Below are 24365 nucleotides of genomic sequence, written 5' to 3'. Positions count from 1 at the left end.
AGTCCAAAGTAGGCACGATTTCCCGCCAAGATCCGTCTCTGAATTTCACTGCTGTTATCATTGTCGTCGGTTACCAGTGAGCCCAAATACATGAATTCGTCAACCATCTCGATTTCGTCACCGTCAATCCGAACTCGGGTGGGAGGTTCACATTGTCTAGAACCTCTTCCTCTCATGCATTTTGTCTTCGAAACGTTGATGACAAGTTCAATCCTGCTGGCTTCAGCTTTCAGTCTTTGAGCATATGTTTCATTCAAAATTCGATAGAGATACGAATAGTGTAAATATCGCACGTGGAATGTCTCTTTTGAAAATTTCCATCGTCAAACTTTCATATTACCCAGTTAAGCCAAATATTTTTCTGATATAGCCATGAATTTCCTTAATTATAGTGTAAATACAGGCTTTGAATACAATTGAATTAAAGTTGAGTTGATGTAGCAGCAGACAAAAAATAGTTTTGTGTTCTCAAACCTTCGCAATTACAATTAATAAATATTTCAGATTGGCATCATAAATAATGTAAGTAGTAATTTTTGCGCCATAACCAGTATAACCTGAATCTTGCAAAAGAGATAAATTTTCGCTAGATTTTTGGGCTTCAAACATACAGTTGCTTTCGGTGACGCCACAAGTATAATTATATTAGAAATCTTTCATCTCACTACTAGGTGAATTACTTGTTGATCTGTGTATTGATATATTATCCAACATTTACCTCATGATTGAACGCAATGCCTAATCCAAGGAATAAATACTAGAACTCAATGTTTCTTTATCAACACATTATTTTGTATTTGAAATGAACTTATATATTGATTTTTGAGAAATAGTTCATTTATTATAAAGGTAATTCACAAAATGTTCTCAACATCGAATTCCTTGAATCACGTAGATGTGTTTTCATACCCCAATATTCAAAATCGGTTTAGTTTTGCCCCTAAAACACCAGTAAAGCAATACTCTGTATGAAACAATCTCATTTTTAATTAGTGGAAATTGGTAAGCGAGGACTAAAAATACAAAATGGCTAATATCTCCGCCGCTCGTGCACAGATTTAGACAATCTATAGCTTGTTAGAAAGGAATTTTTACAAGCTTTCTATTTATGTGCAGCTTGTTGGACAATAATGTATTGTTCGAAAGTTTTTTGCAAAAAACCTGCTGTGTTTTGACAAAATCGCTCATATCTCAGAAAGTAAACAACATATCGAAAATCAAAAATAATAGTGTCAAATGGTAACGTTAGGCCTTTCATTTGAAACTAATTTCAAATAGATCGGTTCAGCCATTGCTGAGATAATTACATGACATTTTGTACATACATACATACACACATACACACACACACATACAGACATTGTCTCAAGTTGTCTAGCTGAGTCGATTGGTATATGAGACTCGGCCCTCCGGGCCTCGGAAAAAGTTTTCAAAGTTTGAGCGAATCCTATACATTTCTTTTGTAAGAAATGTAAAAAGTTACATTATACGGCTAGATCCGGCAAAGTTGCTGAAGAAGTATTACAAAACAATATTTCAGCTGTACAAAAAATATTCGAACTCTTCCGATCTTGTCCGATCCACCAATCCCAAGCGATTTGAAAATATTGAATTTTTTACTAATTTGAGGTACACCGAAATGCTGTAGGGCCAAATATCATGTTTGCCAAAATGTATCTCTATGAAAATATGCACACGCGTCCCTTTTTTCTCCCTTTCCCACTGATCAAATGTTTATGCAACTGGAAAAACAAATGTATTCACAAAGATCACCTAGAAATTACTAGTATTCGAAAGGATATAGAAAATTGGCCTCTGCACTGGTAGGTGGGTAGATGCCAAATTGTTCCATAATCTAGTAATTGTCTATTTTTAGTTCATATTAAGGCATAATAACAACAATTGCAGCAGCAAATAATTTTGACCAGGATTCGACCCCAATTACTCCTCTGTGTGTTGTTTCGATTGGAGGAAACCAAACTCGGACCTCGACGTAATAGTCTTACAACAGCAGCTAAGCGCAGTGACAGTGGAGTTATTGTATGGGGTATTATATGTCCACTAGAAGTGCTAGAAATTTGGTCTTCATTGATGGAATCCCTAATAAAAAAATTATACACCATCTTTAACCCATATAGTCCAACGATTCCACATATTGTATGGATGATACCCTGAACAGATCGTTAGGCTCTTGGATCATTAGATGTTTATGAGGGATGATGGATCAGAATGTGTATTTTAATATGAATATCTTAAAATAAATTTTAAAGCAAAGCTTCCGTAAAATGGTACTTTTACTAAGAAATGGTGGTTATTGGAAATTCGATCAGTAGAAGAACCTAAAGCATAAGGCGTGCAAAAAACGTTCAGAGTAGGGTAATTTGGGGAGAGATGCCACACATTTTTAAAAATCGATCCTGCATCAAAGTAAACCATTCAATAATTGATGAAATCATTTTTATCAATTGCGACAAGTCTCTAAAATACAGTGAAATGGTTTTTGTCATAAACAAAAAAATCATCAAATTTCCACGAACATTTTACAAAAAAGGTCATTGCGGGAGAGATGCCGCATGTGCGGGTGAGACGCCGCACTGTGGTCATAAACTGAAAAGTGGTGAACAAAAGTATTTTTTGGCTCTCATTGATGTTTTTGTGATTAAGTGTCTTCAGCTGAGTTTCATGAAGTTTGATTACACCTATAAATCGGCTAGCACCTTCACTTTTCTTAAGGGGGTACTACCATTTCCAGAAGCATTTTTTTATTCAATATTTTTAAAATATTTTTCTTTCTCAACCTTGTGTAAGGGTTAAGTTGGAGTAACTTAATTCAGGGCACTATTTATCTATATGCTTGTACGAGCGATATACATATCTATGTGTTGGTAGCAGTTCCTTACAAGCACTGTTTGGCTGTTTCTCCCAATGAATTTATACAACATAGGTTTGTTCTTGAAAGATTCATTTTGAAAAAGCATCAATTCGTTAAAATTTTCGCTTTTACCTCAATATTGACATCACTACAAATCAATGCGTTCACGAAAATTAGTGTCTGAAACTTTAAAAAATAAACCGAAGTAACTAATACTTAGATACATATCACCCGTTTAAATATATAGATAAATAGACTCATAATCCTATATGTCACTGTGTAAAATCCGTTAGTTTGTGGATATAGCTTATTAAGAACCTATACCTGACGCAAATTGTCATTTAATGACATTCCGAGGTGAAAAAAATACATTTTAGCTATGCATCCTCTTCCATTGAGTGCGACATCTTACCCGCAATTTTGTTGCGGCATCTCTCCCAATTGTAGGGGAGAGATGCCGCACGACAACATTTTCCTTTCAAATTATGGATGATCGTGCCCACGATCAGAATGCCTTCTAAAAGGTCCCAACTATTCAACCGATACATGATTTACCAAAAAAATCGAACAATTTAAAAAAAAAACCGATTTAATCCACCTAGCAGTGAGATGAAACATTTCTTACACATTTCACTATTGGATTAGTTTGCAGAACTCACGAGAAGTATGCACCCAACTAGAGATGGGATGAAAACAGTTCTAGTTTTCTAGTAGGGTTGGGAGTACCGGTTTTACCGTTACCGAAAACCGGTAAAACCGTCCATATATTAAATACCGAAATACCGGTTTTGCAAGAATAAAAAACCGGTATTTTCGATATTTTTTTAGCGAAAACTATTTAAATAATTTTTCGTTGTTTTTTTTATAATAGAACTTTCGAAATACTTTAAAAATATTTTCACCTACTAATGTTAGAAGTAAGATCGCCTGTTTTGGGACACTTCAATGTTTTTGTATAAGCAGTGGAATGCAGCTCGATTGATCTTCAGCACATGGCTGTATTAAATTAGTGAATCAGTTTCCTTCCTTCGATCATTCTTGCTAATAGTAATAATGTTATTACGCGCGCGAATGTTAATTGCATAACAATCTGCATCATATTCAATCGTTTGTAGAGAGAGAAATCAACTCATATTTGTCGTTTCATTGGTTATAATAATACGATGAATATTATTTATATTTCGAAATCTTCAGCTATTAGCATATTCAGCAGTCACATATCGCTTGAATCAACTAAACAACACTCACGACAATCAGTTGTCCGGAGTTGAAGTAGCATTTTTAACAATCTAAGAATCTGTTATAAATTCTCGGTGGCTAGCAACCAGAGCAATGAATACATGATAACACTTCTCCAAGTTGCATTGACTTGTGCAATTATTTACCTCACCCCACTGACAAAATTCCTGCCCGTGGCAAACGTGGAGATGCAGAGGTACACGGTCTCCATAACAAAATTTGTTACGCTAACATTTCGTTCCTTCCCAGATGGCTGTAAGGACGCGGCAGACATCGCCATTGGCATTATACCGTACAGAACTCTCGATTGATGATGGATAGCTACTCCCACGTTCCATTCGCAAATTTTTTGTGAAATTATGCTTGTTCTGTTCAATTAAGGACTAGCAATTACGAGTTGTACGGTCATCCTGCTCATGCTCAATTGGAAAAGGAAGCACATAAACGCTTTCAAGACGAGGTGGAATTGAAACTTAAGCGGTTTCATATACGAAGTAGGGCTGTTAAAATGGGTATTTTGAATACTGGTGACAAAATAGACAGATTAACCTGACCTATTACAAATCTAAAACGTTTTTGATGCGCTGGAGCTCAAACATTTTTTGAACATTATTTTCAGTATATGTTAAGGCATTTGTATAAGTAGAAAACAGCAATTTTAGGTCTGTTTTCGAAGTAATGGTTTGTCGAATCTCTTTTGTCTCTTTTTGCCTTTCTCATATAAAGAACTCGACTTTTTAACCGAGGTCCGGAGGGCCGAGTGTCATACACCATTCGATTCAGTTCGTCGAGATCGGCAAATGTCTGTGTGTGTATGTATGTGTGTGTGTATGTGTGTGTGTGTGTCATTTAAACTCACACAATTTTCTCAGAGATGGCTGAACCGATTTTCGCAAACTTAGTTTCATCTGAAAGGTATAACGCTCCCATTGAATTTTTACTATTGAATTTTTAGTTGATCCGACTTCCGGTTCCGGAGTTACGGGTTGAAGACTGCGGTCACACTGCAAATTCCCATATAAACTGGCACCACCATGATGTTCAAATGATGTAAAACATATTAAAATTGATGTAACATTACTCTAGTTTGCGGGTCTGGATCACTAATGATCAATCAAAGCAGCTTTGACCACATTGGCCACCTATGACGGTTCATGACGCCCCCGGGGAACCCGCCAAGTTCCTAAGCTAATATCACACCCATTCCCCAACGAATTCTCTACCGATTTTTACAAACTTGATTTCAAATGAAAGATACAGTAATACCATTGACTGCTGCTGAATTTCATTCGGTTCTGACTCTTGATTCCGGAGTTACAGGGGTGTTAGGATACACTGGAATTTCCCATATAAATCGGTACAATCGTAATACCTCAGAGGCTAAAAACTATTGAAATGGTCACCAAATTACTTCTAATCGCAGATCTAGATAACTGATTGTCAATCAAACATTCTTTGAATATATTGTCCGGAATTCCGGGCATATTCCACAATTAAAGTCACATCGGTTCTTCGGTGATGACTGAACCGATTTTCTCAAACCAAGTCTCAAATGGAAGGCAAAATATGCAGTTGAGTATTACGTCGCCGCCCCTCCTCCCCCCGCCTTGCCATTACACCTCTCTCCTTCATCACTCTCCTCCCCTTGGACCACCCTCACGCCCGCATTTCCTTCATCCACCCCGTATACCGAAATAAGATGAAGGATTTCTGACGCATCCTCCACTCTCACTCTACTAACCCCCCATTCCCTTCACTTTCAAACCCATTCCACCAACATTTCAAAATATAATTACATGAAGATAACATTGAACTCATGCTGATTAAGGTAATTAAATACTATTCTTTTGCCTTTCTCATATAGAAAGGTTATGCAATTGCTCCAAAAACCGACTTCCTAACCGAAGCCCGGAGGGCCGAGTCTCGTATAACATTCGACTCAGTTCGCCGAGATCGCAAAATATCTGTGTGTATGTATGTGTGTTTGTATGAGCGTATGTATGTGTGCATGTGTGCATGTATGTATGTATGTATGTATGTATGTATGTATGTATGTATGTATGTATGTGTGTGTATGTGCGGATTTGTTAACAAAATGTCCACATCGGTTTCTCGGAGATGGTTGAACCGATTTTTAGAAACTAAGATTCAAATGAAAGGTATACTATTCTCATAGGTTGCTATTGAATTTCATTTTCAACCGACATCTTGTTCCGGATTACGAGTTGAAGAGTATGGTTACAAAACAAAATTTGTTGATTTGTCCACATCGGTTTCTCGGAATTTTCTGAACCGATTTTGACAAACTTGATTTTAAATGGAAGGTCCATCAGCTGCTGTTGAATTTTGTGTGGATCCGAGTTCTGGTTCCTGAATTACAGGGTGATACGTACGATCACGCAGCAAATCTCGATTCTAACGAATTCTGCGATGAATGTAAAAAGGTAAAATTTTTGCCTTTCTCAATAGAGAGGTATTGCAATTGCTCTGAAAACCGACTTTTTAACGGAGGCCCGGAGGGCCGAGTGGCATATACCATTCGATTCAGTTCGTCGAGTTCGGCAAATGTCTGAGCGTGTGTATGTATGTGTGTATGTATGTATGTGTGTGTATGTGCGTCTGTGTGTGTATGTGACCAAAAATGTCACTCATTTTTCTCAGAGCTGGCTGAACCGATTTTGACAAACTTAGTCTCAAATGAAAGATACAACGTTCCCATAGGCTGCTATTGAATTTCTGATGGATCCGACTTCCGGTTCCGGAATTACAGGGTGGTGAGCACGATCACGCAGAAAATGTCGATTTTAATAAATTCTGCAATGAATGTATAAAGGTGAAATTTTTTCCAAAATATGACCACAACTGCTTCGATTTGTAGTATTAGGTCACTAACATCCATTCAAAGTCTTTTTGGCCACATTGGCCACCATCATCGGTTCTGGAAGCCCCGGCGGAAGTATCCAAATTCAGAATAACAGTCACATCGGTTTCTCGGAGATGGCTAGACCGATTCAACCAAACTTAGTCTCAAATGAAAGGTGTTGCGCCTTCGTAAATGGTTATTTAATTTCATCCCGATCTGACTTCCGGTTCCGGAGTTACAGGTTGTGGCGTGCGATCACATAGCAAATTGCGATTCAAACCGATACTCCGATGAAAGCAAAAAAGGTAAAAATTTCGCTAAAATGTCTCTCAAACAACTTAAATTTGCTGTTCTAGGTCACCGACGGCCAACCAAACTTTCGTTGACTACATTGACAACCATAGATGGTTCCGGAAGTGCCCGGGAAAAGCGGCCAGTATCCCCACAGATGTCTATAAAATTTCGTACGGATCGCTTGGATGCGTCCGGAAATATAGACTAATCCATCCGGTCACATATGAAATTCCGATATAAGCCGGAACTAAATTTTTTTTCAAAGGGGGGACCCCATGAAATTTCAGAAATCAAATTCGTTTTTGATGCCAAACATCTTTAAAATGCATGAAACGTCGAGATTTTATGTTATCTCGAAATTTTTTTTTATGAGATTCGACTTTTTGGGACTGCCGATTTCGCACCTTTTTGCCTTTCTCATATAAAGAAAGGCTATGCAATCACTGTAAAAATCGACTTTTCAACCGAGGCCCGGAGGGCCGAGTGTCATACACCATTCGATTCAGTTCGTCGAGATCGGCAAATGTCTGTGTGTGTGTGTCATTTAAACTCACACAATTTTCTCAGAGATGGCTGAACCGATTTTCGCAAACTTAGTTTCATCTGAAAGGTATAACGCTCCCATAAGCTACTATTGAATTTTTAGTTGATCCGACTTCCGGTTCCGGAGTTACGGGTTGAAGAGTGCGATCACACAGCAAATTCCCCATATAAACTGGTACCACCATGATGTTCAAATGATGTAAAACATATTAAAATTGATGTAACATTACTCTAGTTTGCGGGTCTGGATCACTAATGATCAATCAAAGCAGCTTTGACCACATTGGCCACCTATGACGGTTCATGACGCCCCCGGGGAACCCGCCAAGTTCCTAAGCTAATATCACACCCATTCCCCAACGAATTCTCTACCGATTTTTACAAACTTGATTTCAAATGAAAGATACAGTAATACCATTGACTGCTGCTGAATTTCATTCGGTTCTGACTCTTGCTTCCGGAGTTACAGGGGTATTAGTAAGGATACACTGGAATTTCCCATATAAATCGGTACAATCGTAATACCTCAGAGGCTAAAAACTAATGAAATGGTCTCCAAATTACTTCTAATCGCAGATCTAGATAACTGATTACCAATCAAACATTCTTTGACGATATTGTCCACTATCGACGATTCCGGAAGTCCGGAATTCCAGGCATATTCTACAATTATTGTCACATCGGTTCTTCGGTGATGACTGAACCGATTTTCTCAAACCAAGTCTCAAATGGAAGGCAAAATATGCAGTTGAGTATTGCGTCAGAGTCAGATGAAAGGTATAATATTCCCATAGGTTGCTATTGAATTTCATTTTCAACCGACATCTTGTTGCGGATTACGAGTTGAAGAGTATGGTTACAAAACAAAATTTGTTGATTTGTCCACATCGGTTTCTCGGAATTTTCTGAACCGATTTGGCAAACTTGATTTTAAATGAAGCTCGCTCGGTCCATCAGCTGCTGTTGAACTTTGTGTGGATCCGAGTTCTGGTTCCTGAATTACAGGGTGATACGTACGATCACGCAGCAAATCCCGATTCTAACGAATTCTGCGATGAATGCAAAAAGATGATTTTTTTTTCCAAAATGTAAACACAACTGTTGAATTTGTAGATCTAGGTCACCAACAGTCATTCAAAGTCTCTTTGGCCACACTGGCCACCATTGACGGATCCGGAAGCATCCAAATTCAGAATAACGGTTATATTGGTTTCTCGAAAATGGATAGACCGATTTGATCAACTTAGTCTCAAATGAAAGGTGTTGCGTCCCCGGAAACTGATATTAAATTCCATCTTCATCCGACTTCCGGCTCCGGAGTTACGGGTTGTGGAGTGCGATCACATAGAAAACTCCGATTCAAACCGATACCGCGATGAATGCAAAAAGGTGCTCTTATATATACTTACCAAGTGTAATAAGAATGAAAGACATTTCCATAATGTTATTTTGTACGAACCAGCTATTAAATCATAGTTTGGAGAAATGAGAAAGGCACAATTGCACCTCTAGGTGGATTAAAACAGGTTTTTCAATTTTATATTAATGTAGCTGTTTTTCTTTTACAAAATTTTAGAACTGGAATAATGATTTCTTTTCTTGTATATTGTTGTCATGTCGTGTATAATAAAAATGTAATATATACATTTGGAAGCTTATAATGAATATAAACAACGCAAAAATTCTCGTGTTCATGATTGAGAAAGGCACAATTGCACCGCTAGGTGGATTAAAACAGGTTTTGTCTACTGCATTTAGCTAACCTGCTGTGCTGTTTTGGTACAATAAGCGAGTTAGACAACATGACGACATGCACACTTTTCATGCTGCGATCATCAGTGGTTCTCAAGTAACGTCTGTTGAGCGATTACTTTGTTAATAAAGTATGAATTGGCATCAAAGCAAGTTAAATGCGACTGCTTTGTAAATTCAATTTAATTTCGATTTTTTCTTTGTGATTACCGGTTTTTAGCGGTTTTACCGGTTTTTTCATTTTCAATGCCGAAAATACCGGTTTCTCAAAATGCCTCGGTTGTCCCAACCCTAGTTTCTAGTCTTGCACGAATAAAATCTCGAATAAATCATAGAAATCAACAAAACGACCGAAATAAAGAAGTAAAGCAAAAAATGAAATAATAGGTTTTTAAATTCATAAAATGAGTAGAAAAATTAATGTAAATCAAAATTATAAAATACACGAATGAAATTAGATTAGGTTATCAAATAAAAATTAAGATTATATTTAGAAATAGTTATAAGAATAATAGAATAAATTGATTCATACTAACAAATTGAATGAAATAAAACAAATGACTGAACAAATGAATCAAATCATTCAAATGATTCAAATGAATCAAATGATTCAAATGAATCAAATTAATTAAATGAATCAAATGAATCAAATGAATCAAATGAATCAAATGAATCAAATGAATCAAATGAATCAAATGAATCAAATGAATCAAATAAATCAAATGAATCAAATGAATCACATGAATCACATGTATCAAATGAATCAAATGCATTAAATGAATCAAATTGATTTAATTCATCCAGTGAATACAATGAATCAAATGAATGAAATGGATCAAATGAATAAAATGAATGGATGAACAAAATGAATAAAGTAAAAAATAAATGAAATGCATAAATAAAACAAAGGAATCAAATAAACAAAATGAGCTGAAGTGATAAAATGAATAACAAGAAGAAAATGAGCAGAATAAAATGCATTGATAAAAATGAAAAATTAAACAATGGTAAAAGTCCTATTTTTACCATTTTTTTTTTGTTAACCATTTTTGTTAACGACCTATTGAGTTAATTTGTCAACAGTTTTTTCGGCATTTAATTAGCAAGGGACTGGAAGGTGAAGTATATTTTTCAATATTTAGAGCCATAGTACTCAAGGGAGAGCAAGGTGTTGAAAGGAGAAAGTTTAGAAAAGCGTGGAAGGATCATATATGCAAGCTTAGAGCTCACCGGCGACTTAACCCTTTGTCTGCTACCGTAGTGGTCAAGGTCTTTTGGCATTAGAAATGCGAATCACCTGAGTCTACGGCATGTCCGAACAAGCGTAAAGTAACTTGTTACTTCATGCTGTCGGAACCGACAAAAAGTTAAGTCACGGTAAACTTCCACACTAAGCATTTGCGACGTTGAAACTCATTGAATGAGCCAGTTTTTGTTTGTTCCCTCACCAATTGCCTGCCTGAGTGATTTTATTTTATCGACTATTGTGACTGGCTCAGCGTGTGTGACAATATGGTCACATGTGTTGCTGATTTGCACGGTGTCGGCAGCTTTCACCCAACGCTGCAACGATGAATCCCCATCACGGTAAGTTCTATTTTTACCATTTTTTTTTTGTTAACCATTTTTGTTAACGACCTATTGAGTTAATTTGTCAACAGTTTTTTCGGCATTTAATTAGCAAGGGACTGGAAGGTGAAGTATATTTTTCAATATTTAGAGCCATAGTACTCAAGGGAGAGCAAGGTGTTGAAAGGAGAAAGTTTAGAAAAGCGTGGAAGGATCATATATGCAAGCTTAGAGCTCACCGGCGACTTAACCCTTTGTCTGCTACCGTAGTGGTCAAGGTCTTTTGGCATTAGAAATGCGAATCACCTGAGTCTACGGCATGTCCGAACAAGCGTAAAGTAACTTGTTACTTCATGCTGTCGGAACCGACAAAAAGTTAAGTCACGGTAAACTTCCACACTAAGCATTTGCGACGTTGAAACTCATTGAATGAGCCAGTTTTTGTTTGTTCCCTCACCAATTGCCTGCCTGAGTGATTTTATTTTATCGACTATTGTGACTGGCTCAGCGTGTGTGACAATATGGTCACATGTGTTGCTGATTTGCACGGTGTCGGCAGCTTTCACCCAACGCTGCAACGATGAATCCCCATCACGGTAAGTTCTATTTTTACCATTTTTTTTTGTTAACCATTTTTGTTAACGACCTATTGAGTTAATTTGTCAACAGTTTTTTCGGCATTTAATTAGCAAGGGACTGGAAGGTGAAGTATATTTTTCAATATTTAGAGCCATAGTACTCAAGGGAGAGCAAGGTGTTGAAAGGAGAAAGTTTAGAAAAGCGTGGAAGGATCATATATGCAAGCTTAGAGCTCACCGGCGACTTAACCCTTTGTCTGCTACCGTAGTGGTCAAGGTCTTTTGGCATTAGAAATGCGAATCACCTGAGTCTACGGCATGTCCGAACAAGCGTAAAGTAACTTGTTACTTCATGCTGTCGGAACCGACAAAAAGTTAAGTCACGGTAAACTTCCACACTAAGCATTTGCGACGTTGAAACTCATTGAATGAGCCAGTTTTTGTTTGTTCCCTCACCAATTGCCTGCCTGAGTGATTTTATTTTATCGACTATTGTGACTGGCTCAGCGTGTGTGACAATATGGTCACATGTGTTGCTGATTTGCACGGTGTCGGCAGCTTTCACCCAACGCTGCAACGATGAATCCCCATCACGGTAAGTTCTATTTTTACCATTTTTTTTTGTTAACCATTTTTGTTAACGACCTATTGAGTTAATTTGTCAACAGTTTTTTCGGCATTTAATTAGCAAGGGACTGGAAGGTGAAGTATATTTTTCAATATTTAGAGCCATAGTACTCAAGGGAGAGCAAGGTGTTGAAAGGAGAAAGTTTAGAAAAGCGTGCATTTGTAATGCCAAAAGACCTTGACCACTACGGTAGCAGACAAAGGGTTAAGTCGCCGGTGAGCTCTAAGCTTGCATATATGATCCTTCCACGCTTTTCTAAACTTTCTCCTTTCAACACCTTGCTCTCCCTTGAGTACTATGGCTCTAAATATTGAAAAATATACTTCACCTTCCAGTCCCTTGCTAATTAAATGCCGAAAAAACTGTTGACAATGGTAAAAGGTTATAAATTAATATAAAGAAATAAATTGATCAAATAAATTATTTGGATGAACCGACTTTTTAACGGAGGCCCGGAGGGCCGAGTGGCATATACCATTCGATTCAGTTCGTCGAGTTCGGCAAATGTCTGAGCGTGTGTATGTATGTGTGTATGTATGTATGTGTGTGTATGTGCGTCTGTGTGTGTATGTGACCAAAAATGTCACTCATTTTTCTCAGAGCTGGCTGAACCGATTTTGACAAACTTAGTCTCAAATGAAAGATACAACGTTCCCATAGGCTGCTATTGAATTTCTGATGGATCCGACTTCCGGTTCCGGAATTACAGGGTGGTGAGCACGATCACGCAGAAAATGTCGATTTTAATAAATTCTGCAATGAATGTATAAAGGTGAAATTTTTTCCAAAATATGACCACAACTGCTTCGATTTGTAGTATTAGGTCACTAACATCCATTCAAAGTCTTTTTGGCCACATTGGCCACCATCATCGGTTCTGGAAGCCCCGGCGGAAGTATCCAAATTCAGAATAACAGTCACATCGGTTTCTCGGAGATGGCTAGACCGATTCAACCAAACTTAGTCTCAAATGAAAGGTGTTGCGCCTTCGTAAATGGTTATTTAATTTCATCCCGATCTGACTTCCGGTTCCGGAGTTACAGGTTGTGGCGTGCGATCACATAGCAAATTGCGATTCAAACCGATACTCCGATGAAAGCAAAAAAGGTAAAAATTTCGCTAAAATGTCTCTCAAACAACTTAAATTTGCTGTTCTAGGTCACCGACGGCCAACCAAACTTTCGTTGACTACATTGACAACCATAGATGGTTCCGGAAGTGCCCGGGAAAAGCGGCCAGTATCCCCACAGATGTCTATAAAATTTCGTACGGATCGCTTGGATGCGTCCGGAAATATAGACTAATCCATCCGGTCACATATGAAATTCCGATATAAGCCGGAACTAAATTTTTTTTCAAAGGGGGGACCCCATGAAATTTCAGAAATCAAATTCGTTTTTGATGCCAAACATCTTTAAAATGCATGAAACGTCGAGATTTTATGTTATCTCGAAATTTTTTTTTTATGAAAATCGACTTTTTGGGACTGCCGATTTCGCACCTTTTTGCCTTTCTCATATAAAGAAAGGCTATGCAATCACTGTAAAAATCGACTTTTCAACCGAGGCCCGGAGGGCCGAGTGTCATACACCATTCGATTCAGTTCGTCGAGATCGGCAAATGTCTGTGTGTGTGTGTGTGTGTGTGTCATTTAAACTCACACAATTTTCTCAGAGATGGCTGAACCGATTTTCGCAAACTTAGTTTTATCTGAAAGGTATAACGCTCCCATAAGCTACTATTGAATTTTTAGTTGATCCGACTTCCGGTTCCGGAGTTACGGGTTGAAGAGTGCGATCACACAGCAAATTCCCCATATAAACTGGTACCACCATGATGTTCAAATGATGTAAAACATATTAAAATTGATGTAACATTACTCTAGTTTGCGGGTCTGGATCACTAATGATCAATCAAAGCAGCTTTGACCACATTGGCCACCTATGACGGTTCATGACGCCCCCGGGGAACCCGCCAAGTTCCTAAGCTAATATCACACCCATTCCCCAACGAATTCTCTACCGATTTTTACAAACTTGATTTCAAATGAAAGATACAGTAATACCATTGACTGCTGCTGAAATTCCGTCGGTTCTGACTCTTGCTTCCGGAGTTACAGGGGTATTAGTAAGGATACACTGGAATTTCCCATATAAATCGGTGCAATCGTAATACCTCAGAGGCTAAAAACTAATGAAATGGTCTCCAAATTACTTCTAATCGCAGATCTAGATAACTGATTACCAATCAAACATTCTTTGACGATATTGTCCACTATCGACGATTCCGGAAGTCCGGAATTCCGGGCATATTCTACAATTATTGTCACATCGGTTCTTCGGTGATGACTGAACCGATTTTCTCAAACCAAGTCTCAAATGGAAGGCAAAATATGCAGTTGAGTATTGCGTCGCCGCCCCTCCCCCCCCCCCCGCCTTGCCCGGGCACCTCCCTCCTTCATCACTCCCCTCCCCTTGGACCACCCTCACGCCAGCATTTCCTTCATCCACACTGTATACCGAAATAAGATGAAGGATTTCTGACGCATCCTCCACTCCCACTCTACCCATTCCCTTCACTTTCAAACCCATTCCACCAACATTTCACATGAAGATAACATTGAGCTTATGCTGATTAAGCTAACTAAATATTATTCTTTTGCCTTTCTCATATAGAAAGTTTATGCAATTGCTCCAAAAACCGACTTTCTAACCGAGGCCCGGAGGGCCGAGTCTCATATAACATTCGACTCAGTTCGCCGAGATCGCAAAATATCTGTGCGTATGTATGTGTGTATGTATGTGTGTATGTATGCATGTATGTGTGTATGTGCAGATTTGTTAACAAAATGTCTACATCGGTTTCTCGGAAATGGCTGAACGGATTTTTACAAACTAAGATTCAGATGAAAGGTATAATATTCCCATAGGTTGCTATTGAATTTCATTTTCAACCGACATCTTGTTGCGGATTACGAGTTGAAGAGTATGGTTACAAAACAAAATTTGTTGATTTGTCCACATCGGTTTCTCGGAATTTTCTGAACCGATTTGGCAAACTTGATTTTAAATGAAGCTCGCTCGGTCCATCAGCTGCTGTTGAACTTTGTGTGGATCCGAGTTCTGGTTCCTGAATTACAGGGTGATACGTACGATCACGCAGCAAATCCCGATTCTAACGAATTCTGCGATGAATGCAAAAAGATGATTTTTTTTCCAAAATGTAAACACAACTGTTGAATTTGTAGATCTAGGTCACCAACAGTCATTCAAAGTCTCTTTGGCCACACTGGCCACCATTGACGGATCCGGAAGCATCCAAATTCAGAATAACGGTTATATTGGTTTCTCGAAAATGGATAGACCGATTTGATCAACTTAGTCTCAAATGAAAGGTGTTGCGTCCCCGGAAACTGATATTAAATTCCATCTTCATCCGACTTCCGGCTCCGGAGTTACGGGTTGTGGAGTGCGATCACATAGAAAACTCCGATTCAAACCGATACCGCGATGAATGCAAAAAGGTGCTCTTATATATACTTACCAAGTGTAATAAGAATGAAAGACATTTCCATAATGTTATATTGTACGAACCAGCTATTAAATCATAGTTTGGAGAAATGAGAAAGGCACAATTGCACCTCTAGGTGGATTAAAATAGGTTTTTCAATTTTATATTAATGTAGCTGTTTTTCTTTTACAAAATTTTAGAACTGTAATAATGATTTCTTTTCTTGTATATTGTTGTCATGTCGTGTATAATAAAAATGTAATATATACATTTGGAAGCTTATAATGAATATAAACAACGCAAAAATTCTCGTGTTCATGATTGAGAAAGGCACAATTGCACCGCTAGGTGGATTAAAACAGGTTTTGTCTACTGCATTTAGCTAACCTGCTGTGCTGTTTTGGTACAATAAGCGAGTTAGACAACATGACGACATGCACACTTTTCATGCTGCGATCATCAGTGGTTCTCAAGTAACGTCTGTTGAGCGATTACTTTGTTAATAAAGTATGAATTGGCATCAAAGCATGTTAAATGCGACTGCTTTGTAAATTCAATTTAATTTCGATTTTTTCTTTGTGATTACCGGTTTTTAGCGGTTTTACCGGTTTTTTCATTTTCAATGCCGAAAATACCGGTTTCTCAAAATGCCTCGGTTTTCCCAACCCTAGTTTCTAGTCTTGCACGAATAAAATCTCGAATAAATCATAGAAATCAACAAAACGACCGAAATAAAGAAGTAAAGCAAAAAATGAAATAATAGGTTTTTAAATTCATAAAATGAGTAGAAAAATTAATGTAAATCAAAATTATATAATACACGAATGAAATTAGATTAGGTTATCAAATAAAAATTAAGATTATATTTAGAAATAGTTATAAGAATAATAGAATAAATTGATTCATACTAACAAATTGAATGAAATAAAACAAATGACTGAACAAATGAATCAAATGAATCAAATCATTCAAATGATTCAAATGAATCAAATGATTCAAATGAATCAAATTAATTAAATGAATCAAATGAATCAAATGAATCAAATGAATCAAATGAATCAAATAAATCAAATGAATCAAATGAATCACATGAATCACATGTATCAAATGAATCAAATGCATTAAATGAATCAAATTGATTTAATTCATCCAGTGAATACAATGAATCAAATGAATGAAATGGATCAAATGAATAAAATGAATGGATGAACAAAATGAATAAAGTAAAAAATAAATGAAATGCATAAATAAAACAAAGGAATCAAATAAACAAAATGAGCTGAAGTGATAAAATGAATAACAAGAAGAAAATGAGCAGAATAAAATGCATTGATAAAAATGAAAAATTAAACAATGGTAAAAGGTTATAAATTAATATAAAGAAATAAATTGATCAAATAAATTATTTGGATGAAATGATTAAAACTGAAAAAGTAGACAGATTATTAAAATGAAGAAACTGAACAAAATTAATAAACTGGAAAAAATGAATAAAATGCATACAATGAAAACAATGAATAAAATAAGTTAAATGAATGATATAAGTAAAATGCACAAAAAGAATAAACTGATTAGAGTGAATCCAAAGAATGAAACGAATAAAATAAGTAAAATGAACGCAGATGAACAAAACGAATAAAAAGATTTGGAATGAAATAATTAATTAAAATGAAATGGTCATATATATGAAGCTAAAAACATTTTTGAATAAAGAAAATGAATAAACCGGATTGTACGAATTTGAGAACCATTGCATCAGAAAGTTTTGAAATGTTTTTGAAAATCCCATCTTCTGAGAAAAGGCTAATAAATATGCAATGGACTTTCTAGGGCTTCCATCTTTTTTTTGGTTTTATTCTTTTTGTTTTCATGCTTCTTTACTTGACGGCGTCGTTTTAAGGTTATCTGGTGTTTCTACTTTATTGTTGGACCTTAATTAGTTATCAGGAACCTGGAACGTTCAATTTGCTTTGGAATTCGAAATTTATTTTTTGATCACATATTCCCGAAAAAAAGTTTTATGTACAGAATAGAATTTACTGGTCCAGTATTTTAACGCGCAATTGAATATAGTAAAGTGAGACAAGGTCACATGTGCTTTCAAGCCCCTTGCACAGAGAACGACAGGGAGAATGCGATTCGTGAATGAGACAGGTAGATATTTCAAAGTTTTTATTTGCATTGAAGTAAATAGTGTGAAATGTCTAGGCTATGTCGATAGCATAAAAACCGTGCAATCAGTTGATTGCAATGCAGTCTCTTTCCATTCATCCTCATAGCTTTCATATTGTTTCGTTCCGAATTCTCGTGCAGGAAATATGGATAAATAAGTCATATACAGACCAATACTGTGAAAAAGAAATGGTTCAAACTACTCAGTATATCCAGATATCGACGACGATAAGTTAGAAGACACATTGTAATTGCACCCCCCATCGAGAGTGGGTACTTTGGGAGACTTCTTTTCCTGGATCTAACTTGTGGATATTTTTGGTCTTTGATCCGTTATTTTTGATGAAAGTTCGTACCAATACAACGAATGTGCAGCTGATACAACTCATGGTTCATTCGCCTGCGCCACGTTCCGTCTTCCATCTGCACGCCACCATATATGGTACGCAACACCTTTCGTTCAAAAACTCCAAGGGCGCGTTGGTCCTCCACGAGAATAGTCCAAGTCTCGTGGCCGTAAAGGACCACCGATCTAATCAGCGTCTTGTTGATAATCAACTTCGTGCGGCGGCGAATTTTGTTCGACCGGAGCGTCCTACGGAGTCCAAAGTAGGCACGATTTCCCGCCAAGATCCGTCTCTGAATTTCACTGCTGTTATCATTGTCGTCGGTTACCAGTGAGCCCAAATACATGAATTCGTCAACCATCACGATTTCGTCACCGTCAATCCGAACTCGGGTGGGAGGTTCACATTGTCTAGAACCTCTTCCTCTCATGCATTTTGTCTTCGAAACGTTGATGACAAGTTCAATCCTGCTGGCTTCAGCTTTCAGTCTTTGAGCATATGTTTCATTCAAAATTCGATAGAGATACGAATAGTGTAAATATCGCACGTGGAATGTCTCTTTTGAAAATTTCCATCGTCAAACTTTCATATTACCCAGTTAAGCCAAATATTTTTCTGATATAGCCATGAATTTCCTTAATTATAGTGTAAATACAGGCTTTGAATACAATTGAATTAAAGTTGAGTTGATGTAGCAGCAGACAAAAAATAGTTTTGTGTTCTCAAACCTTCGCAATTACAATTAATAAATATTTCAGATTGGCATCATAAATAATGTAAGTAGTAATTTTTGCGCCATAACCAGTATAACCTAAATCTTGCAAAAGAGATAAATTTTCGCTAGATTTTTGGGCTTCAAACATACAGTTGCTTTCGGTGACGCCACAAGTATAATTATATTAGAAATCTTTCATCTCACTACTAGGTGAATTACTTGTTGATCTGTGTATTGATATATTATCCAACATTTACCTCATGATTGAACGCAATGCCTAATCCAAGGAATAAATACTAGAACTCAATGTTTCTTTATCAACACATTATTTTGTATTTGAAATGAACTTATATATTGATTTTTGAGAAATAGTTCATTTATTATAAAGGTAATTCACAAAATGTTCTCAACATCGAATTCCTTGAATCACGTAGATGTGTTTTCATACCCCAATATTCAAAATCGGTTTAGTTTTGCCCCTAAAACACCAGTAAAGCAATACTCTGTATGAAACAATCTCATTTTTAATTAGTGGAAATTGGTAAGCGAGGACTAAAAATACAAAATGGCTAATATCTCCGCCGCTCGTGCACAGATTTAGACAATCTATAGCTTGTTAGAAAGGAATTTTTAGCTTTCTATTTATGTGCAGCTTGTTGGACAATAATGTATTGTTCGAAAGTTTTTTGCAAAAAACCTGCTGTATTTTGACAAAATCGCTCATATCTCAGAAAGTAAACAACATATCGAAAATCAAAAATAATAGTGTCAAATGGCAACGTTAGGCCTTTCATTTGAAACTAATTTCAATTAGATCGGTTCAGCCATTGCTGAGATAATTACATGACATTTTGTACATACATACATACACACATACACACACACATACAGACATTGTCTCAATTTGTCGAGCTGAGTCGATTGGTATATGAGACTCGGCCCTCCGGGCCTCGGAAAAAGTTTTCAAAATTTGAGCGAATCCTATACATTTCTTTTGCAAGAAATGTAAAAACGAAATTTTCATGCGGTGCAGAAAAATTTTCGGCACTCCGTGATGCAACTGAACGCACATAATCATTAATAGAATTTTCGTGAGTAATTGAAAAAAAATATTTTTCATCTCTAGAGTTATAATTCTTCGAAAGACAAACTCACAATATCTTATTACCGTATAAAAGTGACCCTATATACGAGATATAGAGAGTGCGGCATCTCTCCTGATGCGGCATCTCTCCCGAAATTACCCTAAATTTATAATTATTTAAATGTTATGGATTCTCCCCAGCTGATCCCGTTTAAAATAATCCCGTTAGAAAAATAATTGGAAGTATTTGGATAAAAAGTGTAAAACTATCCGGATTATAATGAGAATGATCTTAGAAACTACTATTTCGAAGAATGGGATAACATTTAAGTTGAATACACACAAAAACTCGTAGTCAGCATTCAAATACGATTGAAAACTGTAATTACAAACAAAAGCTACCACATTGAATATTTATTATAGAAATTTCAATTGATTTTTGAAAAAATATGTGTACTGTACGAATATGAGATTGCGTGTATATTTGACTATCTTTAGCATTATGATTATTTTTGAAAAATGAGCATTTGTAGTACAAAGATAATTATTGTATCTTCCCTATGCTATCTAGTAAACTATTTCTACATAATTAAAATGTCTCGTAAACTAATGTTTTACTTGTAAAATGCATATAAGCATTCCGCATAGCGGTGTACGAGAATGAGATTGTGTCACTGTATTCATCACTCGCATCATGTTTGGAAAGAAAATTCCGAATTTTTATTTACTATATCGTGAATAAGGTATATTTTCTTAGATGACCTATGGTACACATACATATCCTGCACGATTGTGATGCATATAACTCGTCTGTTACTTAATACATTGACGGATGTCGGTTCTTGTTGATACAACATGAAATCTATGAAGTCAAACTATCAGCGATGAAGAAAACATATCTTTGAAAAATTTTCTGCTCCTATGACTATAATATATCATTTACAAAATTCCGATTCCACTAAAAATCATACCAAGAGGACTTAAATAATTACCGGAATAATCATTTAACTCTCGATCTTATCACACTAATAACTCTTACCCGAACTGTCTCCGTCAAAAACAGAATGATTCGATTTAATTTCTTTTTTCAGTGATCGAAACCAGAAAAAGTTCAAGTATTCTGCGTTAAAAAAACTCTAACCAGGTAAGAAATACTGAAAAATAGACGGGCGAATGACCATTTGGTTAAAGCCCTCAATAAACAATTCAATTACAATTGAAAAATAGAGTTCCACTTTAAAACAACAAAATAAAAAAATAACCCAATAAAACATGAATTTCGGATAAAATCAGGACTGAGGGCACAACTTAAAAGTGCATTCGTGTATTTGTGAGCAAATTCTAAGAATGCGACACAGTATAATACACATAGAACTATCAAACATAAAAGTTTTCCCAAAAACATAAAATACAATATACCAAAATAGTGTTGCTAGAATAAATACTAAGCGCAAATCATTAAAGCGCTCAAAGAAACCTAAAAATCTAGTGTTATAAATGATGTAAAGTGAGATTACATGATTACTTTGAGTGGATGAATGCAAAAGGTAAACGGAGTAAAATTTCACAAAGATCATGTTACCTATGGTAAGTCGTACAGGTAAATTTGTAATATTGGCAAACGGAGCACATAGGTTACTTGAGGCTGACCTGCCTTCGTGGAATACTTGCTTTTCCACTAAAATATCACTTGTAAAGGAAAATTTAGGTGCTTTAACTAAAACAGTTAGGATTGCATGAGAACAGTATTTCATGCGCAAGATATCGTTACTAATCACTGAAAGACGATTCTTTATATGACATTCGCAAAGATTTTGTTTTTGCTGCTTCTTGTCTCTACTACTATCAAATCGATTGCGATTTTTCTGGAAAATTACGATTATAACGATTACTAAAGACACGACCAACATATCTAATTGTTCATGTTGCTGTCGTAGTTCATGATATTCTCTACAACAAAATATAAATGCATCTATTGTAGTGCACGTGAACAGCATTGGCAGCAGTGACCTCTTTAGTTACGGGCAAATAGTTTTTTTCGGCTTTTTGAGCTCTGTCTCCTCATCACCTCCGCGACGCGATACTTCAGTGTAACGTTCACCCTTTAGTGATACAATTTTATTGTCCCGGTAACGTATCAACTTTTTCGGTTCTACTTTCGGCGCGACTGGTTTATATTCTCGATGATCTTCTTTGTCAACATACGAATATCTGAAAATAAACCAGAACAGAATATTGAAGAAGCTGATAAATTTCAAGGTACATAATCGCTCATCTGCAAATATTTGTTTTCCTGCTGGAGATATTCACACCTGTCTCATTGTTAGGACATGTCACACAAGCTCGTACAACAGATTTCTCCACAAGACATGTGTATGAAGCAAGTGCTGATATTTGCACCATGACATTGTTGGATAATGCATGAGGCCTGTTGCGAAACTTGAAAGCAAATTCGAATGTTATGTATGTATGGATTAGAATGTATGTTGTACCTGTTGTGTTCATGAAAGGGCTTAGCTAATGATAAACCCCGACGGCAGTTTTCTTATATACTGCATCCAGCAGATTCGAAATTGTAAAAAAATACTAATAAGATAATCTCGAATAAATACTGCTCAACCGGACTCAAGCGGCATAAGTTTATTGAACCTTCAAACAGAGCGTTCTGTTATAAGCCGAAACTCCCTCAACAGTTCAGTGACCCGTTCGTCCAGCAAAGGACATAAAAAGTGACGACGAGGATAAAAATTTCGGTACGCGTGTGATAGCAAAAATCACACTCGGTAAAACGGCGAAGGTCGGTTAAAAATACGCCTAGTGAAACGGCAAATGTCATTTATAATACAGCGGGTGGTTAAGCCACGAAAATTGTGCAAAAAGTTACGGTGATAGTGATAGAGCGACAAAGGTCGTCAGTGATTTTGCGAAAGCCACGAAAAGGTGAAAATAGAGAGTTAAGGTGCTGGAAGTATCACCAAGACTAATAATAAGGTCCCTTAGTGGCACAAAAAGCAAGGGCTTTGTGGTGCAAAAAAAAGCTGTGATCCGTGAATATAAGTAAGGAAAACGATAGCAATATAATAGCGATTGTGCAATTGCTGGTTACACCGTTTATTGTCGGCTTCGCCACAATGAAATATTACACGTGATTTGCTCAATGAGTACCTATCCTATCCTAAGTCCTACCCTGGGTATGCAGTCAATCTGTGTGTATCCAATTTTAAAAACCTTAAGGGGGAGGAGGAGGGGGAGAGGTGGGGGGTTTGGTGTAAAGTATTCAAGGTAATTTTTTTTTTCAAAAAAATAAAAGAGTCACAGTTTTAGTCAATTCAATCACTTTCCATATAATGATGCAGTATTTGAACAATATTTTCTTAAATTTTCATTGGTCAAGTGACAGTGAATTTCCGAACGCACCTCGAAAAAATGCGGTGTGCATCATAACTCAAAATCTACTGGGCCAATCGATTCGAAATTTTTCACAGTTCTTCTTCAAATCATTATCCAGGTAACTACAAGACCTTTCGATAAAATTATTATTACAATTATTTTTACAAAAAGTGTTAGTAGTTTTTTTTTAGCGAAAATGAGACATTGGCTTCAAAGTGTTACAAAACTCAAAAAAGCGAAAAAAAGGAAAAACTCAGATAACATGTGCTTTCTAACCGTCAAACCAATAGTAACGGAGTAAGAATGCATGTCGCAAAAGAGACATAAATATTTCAATTTATTTATTAAATAGAAGTAAATAGAAAGTAGTTTGAAGTGCATAGGCTATTCAGTGATTATTTCTATGTTGAAATGACCAATGAGCTTTAAAAGAAATGTCGCTGAAAGTTGATTGATATACCAATGTATCTTCTTCAGATTTATAGTTCTTGTTCCGGAGATATAGTATAATGAATCCTATATAAACCAATATCACGAAAACGAAATAGTTTAAACTATCAGAATAGGTATTGAAATACATTTTTTATGTAACGAGTGGCCATAAAAAATTTCTTGGTCACAAAACCTGTTTTTGACGATTCCGAAGCACATTATTATAAGCATGAACATTTTTGAATTTACAAATCATGCTATTTAAAAATTTCAAATATTTGGTTACATTGATCGTGTTAACGGTAAGTTGGAAATTCCAGTACAAGTCAGTACCATTTATTGCTACACAGTAATGTTGAGTAGCAAAAATGTAGTCA

General features: G+C 36.4%; 1 protein-coding gene across 3 annotated transcripts in view; it reads right to left on the bottom strand.

Annotated features, from left to right (window-relative positions):
• LOC131694216 (CUE domain-containing protein 2-A) overlaps positions 1–24365 on the bottom strand; it is a 363208-nt gene that overhangs the window by 27068 nt on the left and 311775 nt on the right. The window contains exon 6 of one of the 3 annotated variants that reach the window (XM_058982733.1): positions 20884–22377. The exons of the other annotated variants lie outside the window; for them this stretch is intronic. Within the exon in view, the coding sequence (XP_058838716.1) occupies positions 22185–22377 (193 nt within the window). The 3' untranslated portion in view covers positions 20884–22184. Of the gene's footprint in view, positions 1–20883; positions 22378–24365 lie in introns of those variants that run through there. 3 annotated transcript variants of the gene reach the window in all.

Source organism: Topomyia yanbarensis, chromosome 1 (assembly GCF_030247195.1).
Source record: "Topomyia yanbarensis strain Yona2022 chromosome 1, ASM3024719v1, whole genome shotgun sequence".
Lineage (NCBI taxonomy): Eukaryota > Metazoa > Arthropoda > Insecta > Diptera > Culicidae > Topomyia > Topomyia yanbarensis.
Note: the sequence above shows the minus strand (reverse complement) of the source record. Positions and strands in the feature narration are given on the sequence as shown.